The 22,249-nt window shown below is 38.1% G+C and overlaps 1 protein-coding gene across 1 annotated transcript in view; it reads left to right on the top strand.

Annotated features, from left to right (window-relative positions):
- Nucleotides 1-3,250: 3,250 nt before the first annotated feature.
- Nucleotides 3,251-22,249, top strand: part of LOC121408759 (ATPase MORC2A-like) — a 47,349-nt gene continuing 28,350 nt past the window's right edge. The window contains exons 1-3 of the mRNA XM_041600386.1: nt 3,251-4,299; nt 10,471-10,524; nt 11,343-11,377. Of these exons, the coding sequence (XP_041456320.1) occupies nt 4,232-4,299; nt 10,471-10,524; nt 11,343-11,377 (157 nt within the window). The 5' untranslated portion in view covers nt 3,251-4,231. The remainder of the gene's footprint in view (nt 4,300-10,470; nt 10,525-11,342; nt 11,378-22,249) is intronic.

Raw genomic sequence — 22,249 nt, 5'->3', positions numbered from 1 at the left:
TAAAGCCCTGAAAAAATACGCCCAAAAATTATTTAATGCTTCACATAAAGTGAAATATATAAATGGAAACATCCAATGTGTTCTAAAACTTCTAGTCAGATGTATGTACTATATGGATGATTTTTCGGGAACACATATTTTGATAATTTTTTTTCTTCCTGTGTCTTTCATCCATATGAACAATATACTATACAACATAAATCAAAGATTATTTTTTTTAATAAAACCTATGTACATGTAATGTTAGCTTTTAAAAAAATATGTGTCAGTCTCTATTAATGAACTTGTGAGTCACCATGCCAACACAAGATAAAAATTAATCTCAACTTTTTTATCATCCTGAAGACCAACTCTGTTTCACTTGGTTTCCCAATTAATAAAAAACTGATGAAAAAATACAAAGATATATTTTCTATTTACAAAAACATAGAAAGCAAAAGAATTTATAATACATATTACAGGTGTGCAAAAAAAAAAAAATTTTATTGCCACTATTGCAAGTAAAAATATATTGAATTTCATACTTTAATAATTCTTTTTCAGAGATACAGTGTAAAAATTACTGTCCTTTGTTTCCCCCAAATGACTGTCACTACTATACTATGTACTACATATGGACAGATGAAAATTATGTTAATGTATTTTGACATTTTATTAATCATTCACATTCAAATAAGTTAATGTTACAATATTGGAACATATTGCTAAGGATCTGCACCACTTGCATAATCTACTAAGGTAGCAACTGCTTGCAACTTTGCAATAAACAAAAACTCAGTTTTAAAATCTAAAAATATACTTTTCTGTGTGCATTTATGGTAAACTACACATTATGGCACTGAAATAAGCCAGGGGGGGGGGGAGTCAAATATATTGCTGTACATACACGCATGACCCCAAAAAATGTGTTAAAAGGTGTGTTTTTTCAGTTTTGGACGCGGGACGCGCATGCTCTTGTTAAGGGTATCAAAAACACTGATTTTTTTTAACAGGTGTAGCTTTGAAACGGTGGTCAATGGTAAATCGCAGGGTCAAACTTATTTAGGGTACTTTTTTTCCAAAGCTCTTTTTTAAAGACTAGCCAAAGGTGGAACTTTGGGTATGTTTTTTTCCCCCAAGCTTTTTCCCCAGGTTCATATTCTGGCGACAACTAGTTTAGGGGCCAAAATGTGTAAATAAAGCCCGTAAAAAGTTTAGGGGGTTATTTTGCACACAGAGAAAAGGTTGTTTAGGGGGTGTTTGGAAACAATTTGACCATGCGTGTATACAGCAATACATTTGACTGGACCCCCAGGAAAATAAGTCAAAGAATGCTCTTTGCGGAACCTGGAGTCCCTCAAGACAGGCACCATTTGTTTACATCATTTGGCCATTACTCTAAAGTTTTGCAATAAAAATACAATAATCAATGTTATGACAAACAAGAGCTGTGAATGATTTGAAAAGTATTCTTGGAATTTTGGAAAGCCTCAAGAAGTTTGTAACTTACATTATAAGCACATCACTCTGATTTAAATAATGAAAACTGTAACAATATCAACTCTGCCAGAGTAATCCATGGAACTTTATTTATACATAAATTTTGCAAAACAGAATACGTGAAGCAGGGAACAATGGAAATTCCATTCATTTTAATTTTTAATGTTTATGTTTAAATTGTGGAAGAAATTGCGCCACATGATCTGGAATGAAATTATGTAAATAATGCACCCAGGAAGAGTGCACACAAAAACATAATGTCCATACATGTACATGCTAATGCCATGGTCTGAACTTATTTTCAAATAGTTTCTATATTCCTTTTATAGACCTGAACCATGTATCAACTCTGGCACAGTTGTATTAGTTAATATGGCGATTTCGGAGACTGATGAAGAGATGCTATCATAGGCCATGTTTTCCCAGCAAAGTCTTTTAAGTTGGGCACATTCCTGGAATAGAAAAAAACAAGACACAGGAATTATGGAAATATAGAAGAGGACGTTGAAATTAAAGGGAAAAAATTGCAGTAGGCCAATGCCATGGCAGTCAACTCTGCATAAGTCAACCTTCATCACAAAAGTCAAAGAAATTTTGGAGACTATATTATGCAAAAGAAGTGTTATTTATATGACAAATTTCTCCTTAGTCAAACATGTTTCGGTGGTCCCAAGAGGCAAGAGATTCGATTTTGGCAGTCATCTGTATATAGGTCTACACATGTACAGTATTTTTGTGTAGCCAGGACAAATTCATGTAGAATAACATGTCAATGAAATTGACAGATCATGAGAGTATTCATCATGTTCATATTTTATGGTAGTTGTTCAACTTTGATACTAATAGTACTATTTTAATACAGACTCATCTGTCTAAAATCTGAGCACCACAGCCTTTAATTATAAGTTAGTCAGCCTCAATCGCAAGCTGCATTATTCCAGATAACTGCAAAACATATTCCATTTTCTACGTCGAATAGTTCTATGTAGCAGACACACCACAACCAGGTCAGCTGCACTGCAATGCTAGTTGGCTATTTTAGCGAGGGCCGAGTGTGCATTGGCAGCGACAGCGTTTGGTAATTTTGCACGCTCACAATGTCGAAACAGATTGTAATGGTCAAGACTTCAATTCTGCAAGTAAAGTTGAATAAATTTCTATAAGACATGTCGGACATTATTACTTAGATCGAATCGCGACAGTTATTTGTGTTCCAAAGAGATTGTGCATTGCGATAGAAGAGGTCGTGTAACCCGGACACCAACCCAATCGCATGAGAAATCACATAGACGTTGTAGGGTACCGTACACTGTACAGGGTACGGTATGCATGCACTGCTAGTGCTAGTGAATAGATGAACTTTGCCTTGGGCTTGGCTACACCCGTGTAATGTCGGTACATTCATGAGATTTTCTGGGGCAGCAATGACCAAATGTAAAGAATTACCTTGCTAAATTAATGACAGAATTATTTTGTATCCTATTAGAACACTGTATACGTTTAAATGAGCTTTTTACGTACCAAAACAGTCGGATCACTTCAGCTTCGCGTTTGTCGTACTTCCTTGCCTATCAGCTCACCTTTGTCCGATGACCGGTTAACAGCGAAAGCTATAGGCAAAACATTGCGCAAACAATTAATACTTGGAAAATTAGACATAATCAACATGACTTTGTGACAAAATTACTCATCATTTTTCGAAAACTAATGACAAGGTGGTTTATAATAGTGTGTGGCTCTTTTCAACATTGTTTATATAAAACACTTGGTTTTTTTATTATTGTCTCGCGGAAGAACATCAATACATTTGGATGGGCGTGCTGGCGTACACGATTGGACAAAATTATGATGTTCCTTTGAAAATGTCGGTGATTGTATGTAGGGATGCGTGCATGACTAGCTGACACTCGTCTTGACCTTATTTCATCTGACGCCATGTTGAAAGTTGGAGCTGAGTTGCATGAAGTGCAAGCGTGGCATATATCTCGTTATGATTTCCGTTTCACCCTAAATGTTAGTTAGACATTTCACATTGCGGTCGACTTGATGAAAAGGAAAATCTCTTCGACGTAACTGCACTTCGCCACGTGTGGACTTTGCACTGTCTTTGGCATACGGTAATTCTCAACGCATGTGAAGTTAGGTGATCGTGTAGATCAACACGCTATTCACAGCTGTAGACCGACAACGGCACGTCCCATGCTTTGATTCGTTATGGAATTTTGAGAACGTCACCGACCGGGAAGTCACTCGTTGATCGCATAAGCCTTTTTATATCATCTCCATATATCGAGAATGGCTTGAAAATCATAAGTTAGAGAAAGCTCAGTTAGACTGAACTGAAAACACAACGACATATCTTTATGTACAGCTCTGAGATGGGATCAGAAGTATCCAAAACTTGTTTTTAAAGGTGATTCCACTCGATCGAGACCAACAGGATCCTACTTGTATACCCACTGTTCAACACACCTCATGACCCTGTTTGAATTCTGGCCTACTCCCGATCGGACCGGGCAATCGGATGATCTTTCAGAGAGCAAGACACTGCATGTGCACAGTGGGAGGGAATATTGAAAACACATCATTGTCTGCTCCAGAATAATATCTAGGCATCAGGCCATGCATTGTTCAGCATAACAAGACCAAGACGGTGTCTTACTCATAGAAAGGATTTATCACGCGGTGGTTAATCACGTGTAAGCAGACAAAGCCTAACTTGCATTAATTACAAAAGGAACCGGCGTACGATATGGCAACCACAGCGTACAACTCTCTGAGTCGTGCTGGCTTAACCTTCGAATATCTGCATACAAACTCGTGAGTTCATTTTGTAGGATACATGACTTAGGCTGCGCCCTTCTTTTGGCCGGCCTAAGTTTCTTTTGCAAAGGCCATTTCAGTTGGAAATCTTCTCCAAGTTGGAGAAGTTAAGTTGGTTCAGCTATAGTTCAGGGGTCAGGACCTCATACATTGGGTCTTCATTTGTATTTTAGCATACATTTAAGTTTGATGAAAGGTTTAATTCCTCTGGGACATTGGAGAGATTATAGGTTATGAAACATCACTGCTATCTTTTTTGACAATTCCTATTGCCGGGTACCTACAGTGAGTGGCACTTGTCTCGCTACTGTCCTACTTAGCTCTCTGTAATGTGTCATAGGGCTTGATATTTAAGTACAAAACATTGCTGTACGCAGAAATTTCTTGCTAGAGGGGGCGGGGGCAGGATGTATAAACTTTTGAATGTGAGACAGGCAGGATCGAGCAAAGCAACCGAGCTTGTCATTCATGGGGTGCTTTGGTAAAGTGAAATTGAAGTTCGTGCATACTCATTATGGTCGTGAATTTTGTTAAAATTTTCAGCTAAAAATATAGGCCTAAGTATTTTAGTAAGTATTCAATATTTCTGCCCCCCCCCCCTCTTCTAACTAACTATGAACATGAGTGCAAGGGGGGGCGCGCCTGGCGCATGACCAAGAAGAAAATTGAAGAATATGTTCAGGACAAAAAGAAAAAGGAAACGGGTGTGAAATGATGTCATATTAATGTAGTTGAGGAAAATAAAAAGGAAAGAAAAGAAAGAGGGTGCGATATTATTTTCCAAATATTGTTTAAATTCTATAAAAAGAAAAAAAATCAAATTATTGGATTTTCATTTTGAATCGGAGCTCATTTTCCGGCACAATGGGCCCCTGAAAAAATACGCCACAGCTTGATTGCTACTTTTTGTACAATTACCAAAGAAGTGCAGTATAATTATACATATGTTGAAGAAACAAATCGGTTAAGGTTGATTTATTTGGGGTAAGTAGACGTATTCCCACAAGTTCTCAGTAATAACTGATATGGGAGTTTTGATTTGGTCAATGATCAATCTTTCCCTTTTAAAAAAATTATAATTCGTGCATTGAATTTTCACTAGTACTATTATGCTTCGGGTCGAGTCCTAAAACGTGTTCATATTTTGCAGCCTACCACACAGATTTTAAACAAGTGTAGTACCCATGTGATTATCGTTGGATCGATTGCACTTTAACTTTCAATGAACGTAAATGAAGAAGATCAGCAACACATGATTTTCTCAGGGGCCGCGGTCAACGGTTTTGAAAGGGGGGGGGGGGGGGGGTGGGTGGCTGACCATGCAAAAAAAATACACAATCAGATATTTTGCGATTTTGTGAAACAGTTTGGGGGAAAAAAGTGGGGGCCGATCGAAGGCCTGAAGCTCACCCAGCCCCCAGCCGGTTCCACTTCCACGGCTTCTGGTTCATTTATATACATGTACAGTCATTCATGACAACACTGGAGTAAGTCTAATGGTGACTATACTCTGGAGATGTGGATTACTCTGCGAACTGATGTAGTAATGAGAACCCTTTTTGTAAGTCCGGTCAAGACTACAGCTGTTCAGCCTTGAGCCAATGGCCAAAACAATCTATACGTCATAAAACTACTCTGAATAGGGGGAACGAGCCAGTTGGTGAGAACATCTATGGTCAGATGGGGGAATGTAGTGTTCAGAAACCCATAAAAATGATAGTGCGTCAGAGGTTTACATGCAGCTGGAATAAGAATCAATGAGTAATACTTTCTAAAGAAAGTTAGAAAGGGTAAACAAAGTTTCCTGTAATACTTCCTGTATAAGTATTGATTAGGTATTTATATAGTATTGAATATGTGAGATAAGTGCTATCATTTTCTTATGATTGAGCTGTACAATCCTTATGCCCGTGCACTGATGTTCATTTGATGTGCGCCGTTCTCTTCGGGGGAAACAAAGAAACATTATTGAACACAAGAACGCATGATTATGCCTAAACATGAAGACCAAAGACTTGTTATATGAAATACTCTAGATTTCCTCTACATTTTGAATTTGTAACCACGTATGACAGTGAGATAATATTAAAATATTAGATAACAACCGCGATTAATTATGTGAATGATAACAGATATTTGTAAGCCCATTTGCAGATAATGTAGCTCATGATTACTTTTCTCGAATGAGGAATGACATTTCCCGTTTTTCATTAGGATGAGCACAACACATAAATGTAGATGTTGCATAACTTTACCGACATATAGGCCCGTATTCTGAAGTTGGGTTTAACTTAAACTCAGGTTTAAAGTTGTGGTTTAAGTATGGATAGCCAACTGTGACATAAATCAATCATGGTACAGATATCATATTTCAGCTCATTTGGCTCTCAAATCATTCATAAATGTCTAGGAAGTATAAATAGATAAATGTCTTCACCATCGATGAATCAGGAAAGAGCACAGTAAACATAAGGAACATACAACTTAATAAAAAAAAATTGGCTTCCCATACTTAAACCACAACTTTAAACCCGAGTTTAAGTTAAACCCGACTTCAGAATACGGGCCATAGCATCCTGTGGTATTCAAATTCGAAGAAAGTTTAGACAGGGCATAATAGATTAGAATTGGAAAACTTGTTTGTTGTATTTCTTGTATCCACTTTTGGCAAGTTGACTAATATTTGGGCTACTGTCAATGATTATGAATACTTCATTACTCTTTTAAGTGGATTTGATAAAATTGACAATGTAAAGGATAATATGCTTAGGTCCTACATGTATATCAGTGAATTTGAAAACCACCTTGATGGTTTTCTGCTCGTTTGCACCATGTTATTGCGAATTTATATATTACACTCGTTCACACTATAATGAATATCAGGATTCGTTCTATACTGCATTTTGTTGTTGTTGAAAAAATCGGGTTCAGTGTGGGGTTTTCTTTAGGAAGTGAGGAACCATTTAGAAGACATTAAATGATACCAAAACCCATCTCCAGTAATTCATTATTTGAAATTTGTAAAGGCCCAAGTAAGTAAAAAAAGGGAAGGGGTGTTAAAAATATGGTCAACTGTGCAGTGAGTAGAAAAGTGATCCAATATTTTCAACAATTTATTTTCCTGATTTGTGAATAATAACTCGATAAATCACTGTTAAAGTTAACAAATTTATCCCCCAAAATGTTGGTAACTTTACTGCTGTCTCAGTTTACTGATACAATAAAATGGTTGCTTTGAAGAGGCCAGACGTGATATGTAAATAATTATGCACAAGGCTGAAGATGCTGCTTTTCGTGACTATAACTGTAAAGTGTGAAGTATTTTATTTTTTTACAAATTTCACTCATTTTCAGTATGTCGTATTAAAAGGATAACAATTGATAGCTGAAGAGGTAACGTTGTACTTTATATTTAATTGGATTATTAGATTTGATCATTTCTGACAGCCCTCTGAATTTGGGGTGCCAGGTAAAAATGGCAGAGGTAAAAATGGCAGAGGTAATAATGGCAGAGGTAAAAATGGCAGAGGTAAAAATGGCAGAGGTAATAATGGCAGAGGTAATAATGGCAGAGGTAATAATGGCAAAGGTAAAAATGGCAGAGGTAATAATGGCAGAGGTAACAATGGCAGAGGTAAAAATGGCAGAGGTAATAATGGCAGAGGTAATAATGGCAGAGGTAATAATGGCAAAGGTAAAAATGGCAGAGGTAATAATGGCAGAGGTAAAAATGGCAGAGGTAAAAATGGCAGAGGTAATAATGGCAGAGGTAATAATGGCAGAGGTAATAATGGCAGAGGTAAAAATGGCAGAGGTAATAATGGCAGAGGTAACAATGGCAGAGGTAAAAATGGCAAAGGTAAAATGGCAGAGGTAAAAATGGCAGAGGTAAAAATGGCAGAGGTAAAAATGGCAGAGGTAAAAATGGCAAAGGTAAAAATGGCAGAGGTAAAAATGGCAGAGGTAAAAATGGCAGAGGTAAAGATGATAAAGATAGGCTACATTATGATTATCATCCATGACCGGACTCTTGTCGACGAAATGGGCTATAAAAACTGATCAAATATTATGTTGTTTTTCGTCGTTTAAGATCTAAACTCAATCATTTTCTTGCCAAAATGATTTCAATTAGTGACTGAATGATGAAAGGATCTTAAGCTCGTAAGCAGAACAACGCTTTACATACAAACCCAACGATTTTTAAAATGTAAACACCAATGTGTGCAGCCACTAACCCTCTGAAACGAACAAGTTCGGGTCTACGTCGAACTACTTTCATAATCTAAACTGGATAAAAAAAATAACTGAACATTCTGTAATAAAAGTTTTTTTTTAATTTCCATATCATGATGGATCATGATGAATAGATCCGCCAGTGATGTCACTGGCGGATCCATGGGGCAGAGGCTGGCCCGTGCCCCCCCCCTTGAGAGGTAATTATTAAAATCTTAGCAAATATGCTAACTCAAGTGTGCCCCCTTTTTAAAGCGAGACCCTTTTCTGCTTGCTATTTATTTTGTTTACGAGTTAGTAGGCGGAAAACTTTTTTTGCATGTCATTTTTCAGGAAAATGTGCCCCCCCCCCCTTGGAAAATCCTGGATCTGCCCCTGATTAATGTGATACGTTAAATGTAAATGATACAATTATTGTTCAGTCTTTATAGAGCAATACCTCAATGCAGCTAGTCCAAGTGGATGCCAGGTTCCCAAAGGGTTTGACGTCATATATGGGAAGCTGCCCCATGACATTTTATGCACTAAAAAATGGTTCATAATTGCTTTAAAAAATATTTCAGGAGCGTCAGTGAAATGATTTGTCGCTTGATATATACTGAAGATAAATTTTTTTTAATGGATTTTTCTAGAAAATTACATTTCATTAATATTTTCTATACACCAAATATGGGAAAGCTGCTCGCAAATGACGTCACCATTGAAATATAAAAGTATAGCTTTTTAAATCTTTGATTGATTTCCTAAAACCCTCACCATTATCATTTTATTTTTTTCTGCTATTCTACAATGACTTTTAACCGAGGTTGAACTTCCCCTGTAATGAATTAAGTACAATTGCGATCAAGAGTGTGCTTCAAATTTGAATACTAATACAGCGATTTGACATGAGAAGGCCATCCATGAGAGTCCAGAAAAAAAAGATATTCTAGCCAAAAGATTATCAATTTGGTGCAGACGATCTATGATTTTAAGAATGTCACCCTTTCCATTATTTTTATTTTCTTAAAACCTTTCTTAGTTAATCTATGTAGGGCTTACATGCGGGGGCTTTTTTATTTTTTTTCATGGGGGTTGAAGACTCTTTTTACCTATACCATTATGACCTCTGCCATTTTTACCTCTGCCATTATTACCTCTGCCATTTTTACCTCTGCCATTTTTACCTCTGCCATTTTTACCTCTGCCATTATTACCTCTGCCATTTTTACCTCTGCCATTTTTACCTTTGCCATTTTTACCTCTGCCATTTTTACCTCTGCCATTATTACCTCTGCCATTTTTACCTCTGCCATTTTTACACCGAGCCGAATTTGGACTGGATTACCTTTATTTTGACACCCAATGTATAAAGGAATCCTTTTCTCCGTGTAAATCATGAACTAATTTTTAGTATTTTGACCCGCCATGCCCGCACAGAAATGTTTTGCAATCTTCAGAAATTGTAAACATCTACAATCATTGTATGATATAAAAACACATGTTAAGGGTAATTTATAAAACATAAGCGTTCGTTATTGTACCTGATCGATAACGGAAACATGACTGCATGTAGAATAATTGGTTTTCCCGAAAGTATTAATGAGGCGCTACTTTATCTGAGCGTAGGTCGGTTAAGTCTACATCTTTGATGCATGACGGGATAGGCTTACGTAGAATTATACAGAGATATCCGATTAACACGAATATGCATATATGTATGTATGTTGTCAATCTTGAAGGATGGACAAACCACTTAGATTTTACGACCATCGCAATCTATCAAATAGGGCTAGAAGTCGGTAGGGAATTTGAATCGGAAACCTTAGGGTAAAATATATTTTAGGGGTAAGAATTAGAACTACTTGTATATTCAGGTGGAAGTAATCTGTCACGAAACATGTTTGTCAACAATTAGTTCTTTGTAATTTTCAAGTACTTTCTTTATCTTTTCAGAACAACTCACGAGTTTTTATTTGGAGCTCTTGCAGAACTTCTTGACAATGCCAGGTAAAAGTTGTTTTACTGAATCAGACATTTGACCCAAAGGAAAGAAGGCCGGGAAAATTCATGTTAATATAGTACAAATTTTGTTTTCAGGTTCGTTCTGGCAAAACATCGCTCCGGGCACACCCTCGATCTTGAAGTAGCCTATATAGCAATTAAGTTCATTTACACAGAAGCAATAAAATTGGATCTGATACAGCAATATGAAGTTCATGGCTTCTAGATACATCAACTAAGTGTATAGAAGGAATAAAATTTCTTTTGTGTGTTTAGTGTATGTAATTGCAATTGATTTTTGGTGTAAAATGTAACCAGTCGTTATATATATTTCTTTACGGATTCGCAAAAAAAGTATTGCAAACGCTTCTTCGTGAATGTTTGCTCCATCAAAAAGCTTGGTTTTTGTGTCCTGTTTTTAAAAACGGACAATGATGATTCTTTTCGCAAACGTTCAACGCACAGTTTTCTCAGTAGGTCGATTTTAATGTCGGACCCATCTGGTTACTACTATTACTAGCATTTGCTCTTTTTCTAAAGCGAGGTAATTGGTTATACCACTTTTAAACGCCAATATTTGTGCATGGGAAAAGTATATTCCCAAAGAATTTTTGAATGAATTACTAGTATGTATTTAAAATTTCTCTGCGACAGCGGAAATTGTTAAAGAATTATTTTACACCTATAAGAAACATTTTGGTACATTTTTCTATCTGTCAAAATCCCAAATTTGCTTCATTCGCTACTCGGTGAGACACCCTCTATAAACTTGGAAAATTTCCTATACGATACCGTCTTATGCAATGCTTTTTCTTTCTTTTCAGGGACGCAGAAGCAAGTCGTATGGATGTGTACACAGGTAAATGGTATAAAAAGGAGAACTTTTATAGGCCGATTGGCCAGCACCATCTATGTCCGTTAACACCCCCCTCCCCACGTTAAACATATAATGGTTTCATAACTTTAAAAGTATATAGTCCTCAATGACACAAGGAAAAATATGACTTTCTCCAGTCAAGAATCAGGCTTGATGAGGAAGTGGGATTGCAATTGGTTACTGAAAATAGTATATTAACACAAAATAACACATAACAAGTAACTGAAAAATAGAATATAAGACAGTGGTCAGTTAGATATCATAAGGAATTTTTTGAAAGGGGTCTGGTATTATCTAATGCGTCTTTTGAAGATTTGGAGAGAAGGGGATGTCTGAATATCAAGCGGTAGGGAGTTGAAAAGTTTGGTTGCAAAGAACGTTTCATCTGCTTTTGGTTTAGGCAGGTAAAATAGGTTGAACAGCATGTTGAGTAGAGTAAATGCTAAAACGCAATATTTGTAATTAAGAGGTGGGCATATTTACTTTAAAATCTGTGTAATGGCATATTCAGTCAACATGAAAGCGATATGGATTAAGCTCATTTGTCAATTAATTAGTAAGCAGGCATGGCATTTGTTACTCCAAATACCTGAATATTCTAATTAAGATGCAGCTGCACTTTAAATCTCCTTGGTTCGAATCTCCATGGTTGCGTCAAAGGAATGCACGCAATTTCAGTGCGTCTTTGATACGAAATCCATGCATCCAACGTACAGCTTCATTTCTTTAAAAAAAAGAGAGAGATAGAGCGAGAAATGAATAAAAGTCCACCGGATGAAAGAAAAAAAATCAACATGAATCATGTGTGTTATGGGCCTTTTACACGTGAATCTTGAATCATTGTAATGATTGGAATCCCTCTTTAGAATCACTGGACCTTTTACATACAAAATTCTTACCCTAATTTGAAAGTTAACTGGAATTCACCTCCGGAGTAGGATTTGAAGTCGTTATTGTGTCGTTCGTGATTCTAGTTTGGTTTCACATGTGCTAAAATTACTCATTAGCCTTATTTTGCTCTGGAATCATTCAAATTACGATTTCGAATCGTTCGTGATTCTAGTTTGGTTTCACATGTGCTAAAATTACTCATTAGCCTTATTGTTCTCTGGAATCATTCAAATTACGATTTTTTTTACCATGTGAAAGAGCGGAAAGAGAACGAAACTGATGTGACTGTAAGAAATTAGAATAGGCCTGCATGCGAGCGTGTTATCATGGGATTAAAAGCACTGGTAGACATTAGTCATGTAATATAGTTCATGCACATAATAAGCTAGATAGGTGAGATATTTCGAATAATATTGCAGTTCACATTGTTATGTGTGACGAGATGCAGAGATGGATTATGAGACGGGCAATGCTGGGACCGACCGCCGCCCCAATGCATGGTTCTCTAGTAGTGAAAAATAAGACAAAATGACGGAATTCTAGCCATGAAAAGAGAAAGAAAAATTAAACGAGGTATCACTTTGAAAAGAAGGGGGAAGGGTGGTAGTGGGTTTGTATCCCTGCCATGCGTATTTTCCGTTGGCAAGAATTTTACCCATATTTTGATGCACTCGACCCAGATGAGGTGGATGGGTAATACCTTAACTTTAGCGCCTATATGGCGTCCTAGCTGCAGTCGTGATATTGAAGTGCAATGGAGTATATAGTAACGGCGCTTTATAATATAATTGGTCATATAGTATTGCTAGTGATGAAATAAACTCTAGGTCGTCTAGCTACCCTCCCCCGTATGGTGCAACCACTGGCATGTAAGCCTTGAAAGTGGGAAAAGAATGCTGTCTGAGTGTGTTTGTGTGTGAGAGTGAGAGAGATGGGGGGGGGGCTTGTATCTCGGAGAATTAGCACCCCTGCAGGTTGACAAAGCATGCAGATAGACATACTGGTTATGCTACTTTTATCTTGGATTTTGTGTTGTGTCTCTTTTGTTATATGATGTCGTGGAGGTAATGAAGAAAAAACAATTATTTTCATGTTTCACCGAACACCGACAATCTTCGCCCGGAGTGACATACTGGATGGCACCCAAAATAATGAAGGAAATGACACATTAAAAGCAATTGTCCGATTTGTGTATTCACAATCTATTATGTCAAATGAATGGCTTTTTGCATTCTTGAATGATTATGTTAGAATTCCTTGAACTTATCTTGTAATCTGGTTTTGGTTTATTGAAGACCAGTTAAATGAATAACCCTCTGGATTAATCACCATAATATGTATTACTATTATTATATAGCTTTTCCCTAATATGAACACCCTCTAATCTGTTTAGAGTTCAGAAATACATTTTTTTATATGAGGATGAATTCAACTTGTGTATACCTGTGTGTAAAAAGAAAATTCATGATTGTATCGACTCTTGAATGTGATTATCCTACTCTACATTGATTATAAATCTATAAAGATTTTTTTATCTGTTCCACATTTTATATTTATTTGTGTTAAATCTGTTGGTTTAGCCATTTTCATTAATTTTATATGTATGAACCAGGATATACGCCTTCTGAACGAGTTATGGGTTCATCGTTTCGTTTTGTTGCAATTGATATGTTTGCACTGATGTTCATATATATATGTTTTATGCTTTATGCTGTACATCACGGATATCAGTTCTTTTGATTCATTGCTTGTCTTTAATTTGTGTATTGTCAAAATTAAAAAGCAGTTGTGTAGGTAGTTAAGCTATTTGTTTAAATTTCAGTACAAACGTTTACGGATAGTGTAGTTGATCACTCGAATATATCCATGGAGTAAAAAAGAAATGATGAGTTATTAGACGTGTTTGTAAAATTAAGAATCGAAATGACCTTGATATGCGACGAGTACAACTCTCTAAGAGAATGAAGGCCTACATATTTAAGAAGGCTCCACCGGGCAAAGAATGGAAATCATGAGTATATCTTCTTCTATTGATTTCCTCCAGTCCTGGAGAACTGCGAGATCCAGTGGATACGCAGAAAAAGTAGTTTGATAAATATGTATAGAGACAAAAGAGCAAGGCTCAAGAGGAGGTTGGAATAAAGTATAAAGGTTGGAATAAAGTATAAGACTGTCTAGTTGTTGTTCTCCGACAGAGACCGTTTGACATGAAGCTCATGCAAGAAATGAAGAGATTAGTGATGAAGTTGGGGAGCTGAAGCAATATCCAGGACAAGTTAGCGGCAATGGAGCCCCGTGGAGAAGCATTTTTGGAGAACCTGTTTTGCAGAATGATGAAGATTATCAGCAGTAATTGCATTAAATGAAATGGATACACGCTTAAATTTTAGTGATATGTTGAGCATCGACGGGTTAACGTACGGTACAACGTCTGGTGATTATCATAAGTGCAGTCCACCTTTAGGTGTTTTGCTTTATTTGGCAGGTCTGGTGTAGTATTTGTACAGTGCCTTCTACCTAAAAAATCTGCAAACTTGGTATATGCAGCTACACGTCCATGCTCCACCCCGGTGCTCCACCTGTCAGCGAAGTATGATATTCTAGCTGTTCACCTTTCTTGAATAGAGTTAGATTTATAAAGGTGATGTTACATGGCTAGTCCACCCGGCTAGGAGTTCCATACCCTGATTGAACAAGGCGATATCGACACCAGATGGTCAACCATGAAACGTAACCTAAAATAAAAGCAGATTTGGGACAAGCTCTGGCGCACCTTCAGAGCTGTGGAAGTCAACGCATGCTAGGAATGGGATGAGCAGGACGCATATATAGACAGAGGTGTAGTGGAAGGTTATTGTTTCTTTTATGAATGTGTCTATTCGATGTTTATGCGATGGGGTAACATCATAGAATGCTCCAGCAAGGATGTGCTTGCCCTTATTGCACGTCTATTTCACTACGGCGTTAGCCAGTTGGTGAGCGTGTCATTTTACCCCGTTTCTTTCAAATGGGCATATCTTGACATGCATTTTGTCAAACACACGTAATTTACTACTCTTTGCCTGTGGGTTATCCTGTCTGTGTGAGTGTGAAAAAATGTGCTTCATACTAAATTTCGTATAGAAGCTCCGTCATAGTGACGGGAAGGAGATGCGTTTATCCAGCACAGGGAGTGAGTTATACTTCTATGGTGGTCTGGATTTTGTCCTTGTAAACTGTTGCTCGCTGCTCTTAGGGCTATAGCCTAAGTGCTTATTTAGAGCGCCAAGACTTTAATTGGCCGGTCATTGTCGCAGTTGACTGGATGTGACCTGCAATTATACTTCTAGTATTAGCATTTGACTCTAAACGGTACATTCATGATGGTGATTCTTCTCGGGTCACTACACATGTCCTGACCAGTGGAGGGTACAGTATCTGGCATTGGGGTTAAAAGACTCCAGATCTTTGGCAGTGCGTGGCTCTGAGGAGGGGGCAGACTAAAAGGTGTTGCAGCGTCTGATTCCCCACAGTCGCAGGCAGTGTCTCCATCCGTGTTGTTGCCTCATTTCTGCATAAAGACCTTGCACCGTTCGGAACAGGACGCGCCCTGTTCCAGACCGTAGACGACCAGGACATAGCCAGGTTGGCCATTCCGCACTTGAACCTGGAGGGAGTGATTCGCTAGGTCCGTAGGAGAGCTTGTGAGTCACAGACTGGAGGTGATCGAACATAGGGTGACCCTGTGATTGTGAGTAGAGCCATCGAGGGATTCGGTCGAGTGAAGGAAGCTACGTCTCGATGTGTGTCTCTTTTTGGCAGGTTCAGAGTCAAAGAGAGGATGAAGAGGGTTATTTTCCTGCTTGATTTTTTTCCTACATGTGCTGACACCTCTCTTCTGATGTGTGGAGGGGCAATACCACACCAGTAGGTAAAGATCATCTACTCTGCAGGCAGCGTTAAGGAGGGGATATATCTTGACAACATGGGATGGTTTACACCAGACGGGGGCTGCATACTCAGCAGTTGAGTAGCGTAGTGCAAGATAGCTTTTGCGCGTGTTCCCCATTTCGTGTTGGCAAGGTTCTCCAGGATGCTGTTCCTTGCTTTGACAGCCTGAATAATATCTTGAACTTGTTCTTTGTAAGGGAACAGTCGAGGGTCACGCCGAGGTAGATTGGCTTTTTGGTGTGTTCCAACCATTTTCCATACAATCCCATCTTCCAGTTCCGGTCTCTATCTCTATTAGTGGGGTTTCTCTGGATTCGCCCGGAGATGATTTGCCGTGTAGTAAGGAGTCAGGCCTGTCATAGCATCGCTGAGTGCTTGATGCGGCTTGTTGATGATGATTATGATGATGGGAATCGATTATTGTGTGTGTGGGTGTGTGTATTGAATTTTTCTATACGTGTATCCGATAAGATTATCTAGGTCTGGGACCTTTGACGTCGCCATCCGAAAGACCTACATTACCCAGTGCTCGACGAGCCTTGATCTCTGCCTACATTTTGGTAACTTGATCCCTTCCCCTCATGTGGGTTGGATTACAGGCGCACGCCGTGCAACGCTCAGTATATTTGCATGCCGCCACATTGCAAGGCGCCATACCCTTTTAAAAAGTTCGCATTCAACATGTTCAAATGTGAATATTATCTTGCTTGCGGGAAAGTTCGAGTCTTGAGTAAAGCTATAAATTGTCTCATCTCTCATCATTTCGCGAAGAGATTGTGGAATGGAGTTCCATTTGCGACGAGCAAGGGGAAAGTACTCATAATATCCATATACGTTCGTCAATTCCGTTCTGTATATTTTCGTTATATTTGTGTTATTGAATCTGGGTTATTTAATGTCGGGCCAACCAAATAACGGGGTACAACCACTAAATGTTGGTGTGGAGCCTGGCAGTAGTCTATTAGCATCTGGAAAGTATGATCGAACCTATCGATTGGTAATGATACATATCTTGGACCCGATCATGAACGCCTATTTGAAACTTATAGCAGGATATTTGAGTTCAATAAATCGTGCTCTTTTAGAAGGTCTTTTAATGCAGGGTGGGTTTTCAGTTGATCATGAACAGAGGGGGGGGGGGGGGGTACGTGTAGAAGCATGAGGCTCAGATCTACAAGAAATCCGCTTGCCAAAGTGTCGCCGTTGGCCTACGGAGTTAACGTGCACTATGAACAAGTAGCGGGGACCTAACATGAAAATTTAGTTACTGGGATATGTGCAGAAAGGAATAGGTTTTGCTTGCGTACTTTATTTTATACATAGGCGGAGGTGTCCCCCCTCCCTCTTTTGGCGGAGCATGCATAAACAATGAAAAAATGGGATACAGAAAAAAGACGGGAAAAGAGGAGAAAAAGAAGACTAGGAAAAAAGGGGAGGAAGTCAATATACAAAGAATATTTCAGCTCAGACATCGAGCTTTCATTTTGTTAGATTTACGAATTGCTTTTTAAAAAGTGCTCTGTAAAAATGTCCGAATATCAACATTTTCAGTTCGCGCTGCGCGCTCGAATTGTTTGATTTTTTCAAGTACCTATTTTCTTCGTGTATTCCATAAAGTTCTAAAAATATCCTCTTTCAGGTCTGATTGTCAAAACGTATTAGCTAGTGCTGCGCGCTGTGTAGCACGAGTTGTGTAAACATCTATATTAATCCTATAATGTCTTAAAATCCCCTTTTCATGACAGTTTATCAAAAATTTCGGCTCGCGATTTACGTTCGCATTGAGTGTTTAATATATTAACCCATGCATGCATCCTATTCACAATTACAAACGTGCTTAAAATGTCAATTTTTTAGCCCTTAATATCAAACAAGTTTCGCGTTCTCATTGGGCATAAATAAGATAACATTTTCATGAATTCCTGATAATAAAAATGTCCCTTTTTCAGAATGGAATATCGACAAGTTTCCTCTCGTGATTTGGAACAGGAATAGAAGGATAGGTAGATTTTCATAATTATGACCAAATGTCCTTAGAATGTCCCGGTCCTAGGTCAAAATAATAATAAAAAATATATATCATCTCGCGTTTTGCGCTCGCATCATTAAGTGCGACCCATATGCACCTTTTCTACACATTGCTTGAAATAGTGCTTATTAATAAGTTGATCCTTTTAAGATCGGAATATCAAATATTTTTAGCTCGTGCTTCGCACTGCCATTATTAATTTTCATTATTAAAAAAATGTATTTAGAATGCCCAGATTCTAGGTCTAAATCTAAAACACGCGCACGCATGTTTATTGAGATACAGCTTGTCCTTTATTTAAACATGTTTAAATTATTCAGTTTCGGATCAGAATATTAAGAATATGCTCAATTATTTCGTTACACATTCATCTTTTTCACGAGCACAAGCATTGCCCAGAATGTTAAATTTTCAGGACAAACATACATGCATTTTGAAAATTTAGCTCGCGCATCGAGTTCGCACTATTTATGAGATTATTATATAGTTATGATTTATAAAAATAAAACTAAGAAGTGACTGTTAGGATTACCCCTTCATAGAAATAAACAAAATTAACATTGGGCGGCCGATCGGGGAAAATGTGGATAATTCCCCCCCCCCCCCCATTGGCGAAAGCTGAATCCACCCCTGCTTAAAACGTATTTTTCTGTTCTTATTTTAAACCGCCTTGATAACCAGCTTCAAGGAATGAAGCTTGCCTGAATCTTAAGTTTAGTATTAATTCATATGAAAGGATGATGTCACTACACTCTTAAAAATGCGTGGTCGGATTTTGCGTGGTTTTACGTGGTCAAAATGATTTAACCACGTTTCGTGGTTGTTTGATCGACGAAACAGGTTCTTTGGTCAGAACCACTGCTAGAATTAACCACGATGATTAGTTATACTGACCACGCAGAACGTGGTCAGATGAAAGAGCATAATTTGACCACGTTTCGTGGTCACGGTTTGATCGACGATAATTATACTAGTCACAAAAATTGGGTCATTTTTTGTCAGCATCAAGTAGAACTAACCACGATGATTATATTGCGACCACGTACACGCAGAACATTTTAAATGGAAAATAATCATTCATGCTTAATGGTCATTTTGGGTGACCCCGCACAGTGGCCAAAATGACCACGTATATAGCGCGGTTAAACATTTGACCTAAACTTTGACGTGTCAATAATTAACCACACTTTGTGGTCATTTTGGATAGAGCGAGGGTTTCGGACTCCGGTGACCCGGATTCGATTCCCAAGTGCCGTTGCGCTAGTGCCCTTGGGTAAGACATTTATCCTCATTACCAGGTTCCTCGGAGAGGACCTTAAGCCCTCGGTCCCCTGGTTGCTTGCTCACAGGCATTCGTGCTCTCTAGCAGTCTGGTAAAAAGCTCGATATAACATTATATAACATAACCCCCCACACCGTTAGCCAAAATGACCATATAGTGTGGTTATTTGTCTCACCCAGTCGTGGTCAAATTTTAGCCATGCTTATAAATGGTCATTTTAATTTGGTGACCCCGCACAGTGGGGTTAGACAAAAAGACCACGTAGCGTGGTTCATGTTATGAATATCATATGTTTATGCACATGCGCGTGGTTGCTAAGTGGTTGCTACGGGTTGCTTGGCTACGCGACATGAAACCAAGAACTACGTGCTCCGAGTCGTTGTTAAATAAACTTGATAATTGAGAGTTCAATCATTCATGTGTCCATCTCAGTGATATACAGTGTTCCGCCAACGTAATATTACATGGTGGCAGCGAGCAGAACTGAACTCATGTCAGAAATGTGAAATACTGGACATTTGACGGGGTTACCGGAAGCGTTGGAGGAATGGACCGTCTGCTGGACTGGAATGCGTGTGTGTATTGTGTAGCTGGACCGAACGTGGGATCGGGCTAGCTAGGCTGTACGGGCATTGGATCGCTGATCGATTTGAGGTCACACGATCGGACTCGGAAGGGAACTCTCACAGTTTTGTTTAGGCTTCTGCTGGAAGTAGGAGTGAACTGTGCCTGTGGTTTGCTGAAGTGAAACCTGGACTAGTGTAGTCTGGACTGAGTTGCCGGATCTTCCGCTGTTTCGACGTCGGATGATTGAGGACCGTGATTCGTGAGCATTTGTACTAGGCCTATTTGTAGTTTGGACTGAGGATGAACGTTCGTTATCTCGTCCTGGGGGAGCCGACGCGTAACGTTAGACCTGATTATTGGCTGATGGCATGTGTTCGATACCGTGCGTTTGGACGAATTTTGCAGTTAGAATAACAGTCAGTAACTTACCGTACTGGGATCTTGGGGAGATCTATCGCTTTGGAGCTAGGCCTAAAGACGAGAGCTGAACATGTTCTAGTGAGTGCAAACTGGTTCAATATTATTGATATTTGGACGCTTTGCTGTGCTATAGTCTTAATTGTTTTCTTTTCGAGCAATTGTTATTTGGACCAGTCTAAACTTGTTTGTGGATCTAGCCTATATTGATGGAAACTGTAGACTACATTTCTGGACTATTTGTCTTGGACCTGGTCTAGACCTAGATGAGTGGAGTTTTCATCATTTCCTGTGCTGGTTTTGGAATATGTTGAGCTGCTGAGACAGATTGATATCCATTTCGTGATGCCCAAACCCTGGACCTGGTCATGCTGGTTAGACTGATGGTGATATGTCGAGGACTAGGACTAGAGATCTAGGACTAAGCTGTGAATTTTTGGACCTGGTGAGTTGGACTCAGTTGTGGATCACAAAAGGACTCGGTTGTAAATTTCAAATTGCTATGATGATGAGATACAATTGTCGTTTACAATTTGTGTATAATGTATGCTATGTTGAACATGTTTACATTCTATTTCTGGATTGAGAATTAGCTCTTACAGCTGACAGGTCATTGCTGGTTATATGTTATATTGTAATGTTCACTTTTTAATATTTATAGAAGTCTGTTATACTTATATTAGACACAGTAAACCTCGGATGTGTCGAAGTCGGTAAAGTCGAAAACCTCGCAAAAGAAAAGTCCCGATTTTACTTATGTAATTGGATTTGCCGAAGTAAGGAGTTGAGTTTCAGCTGTGTTGATGCATTTTTCTGTCCCGAGGACTTCGACATGTGCGAGGTATCTTTGTACTCATTTGTTTTGTCAAAGAAATCAATAATTGTTAATTCTTCGCATTTATGTTTGGAAATTAATTACAATGAAAATATTGTGTTAGGAAATTACAATAGGGCTAGGGCTAGGCAATCGCATAGGAGAAGGTACAACATAAAATTGCAAATTGGAAGTAAAGATGGAATCTATATGACATTGATTTATTTCAAGGGGTAGTACAGCTGTTGTGTGGCCAAGTTTTAGTAATCAAAACTTGCAAAATAACATTACAAACTTAGTATTATGCTGCAAAAGTATAGAAAATTACATAAGATTATGTTACCAGCATGTTATCATTTAAAAGAACCATTAAAATACAAGAGAGCGCTATCCAAAAAGAATTTTTAAACTTTGTTTTGATACAAAATTATACATTTGATTTTTTCTTCAATAATGATTAAATATAGTAATCAAAAACTTTTAAAACCTCTTAGAAAATGTTCAAATAGTTCAAGAATTTGTTCTTATTTTTTTAAAAGCCTAATAAATCTTAGGGCCCAGATTTATTACGATTGGGGATACATTTATCAATATTTCAGCTATTTATGAGCTGTTCTGACAAAATAAATTTTGTTCTGTCATTAAAATTGAATTTTCCTTGAAATTTGCAACTCAGTTTTTTGTTGCCTCGCTAAAGATGTGAGTTGTCCAGAGCCTTCTCTACCACAGTTGAACTACCCCTTTAACGTTGTTTTGGTTAATACATAAATCAAATGTTAATAAAATGTTTTTAATGGAATGTTTTACAAATATTCACAATATATGTTGGAATACTGTTTTTATAATGTATTGTGAGAATCTCGGGGTAGGTCCTAGCCACTCTGGGCTCTTGTTTTTTGTATGCAGTACGTCGTTTCATTCGAT

Source organism: Lytechinus variegatus, chromosome 2 (assembly GCF_018143015.1).
Source record: "Lytechinus variegatus isolate NC3 chromosome 2, Lvar_3.0, whole genome shotgun sequence".
In the NCBI taxonomy this organism is placed as follows: Eukaryota; Metazoa; Echinodermata; class Echinoidea; order Temnopleuroida; family Toxopneustidae; genus Lytechinus; species Lytechinus variegatus.
The sequence above is the reverse complement of the archived record's forward strand: the minus strand, read 5'-3'. Positions and strand labels throughout refer to the sequence as shown.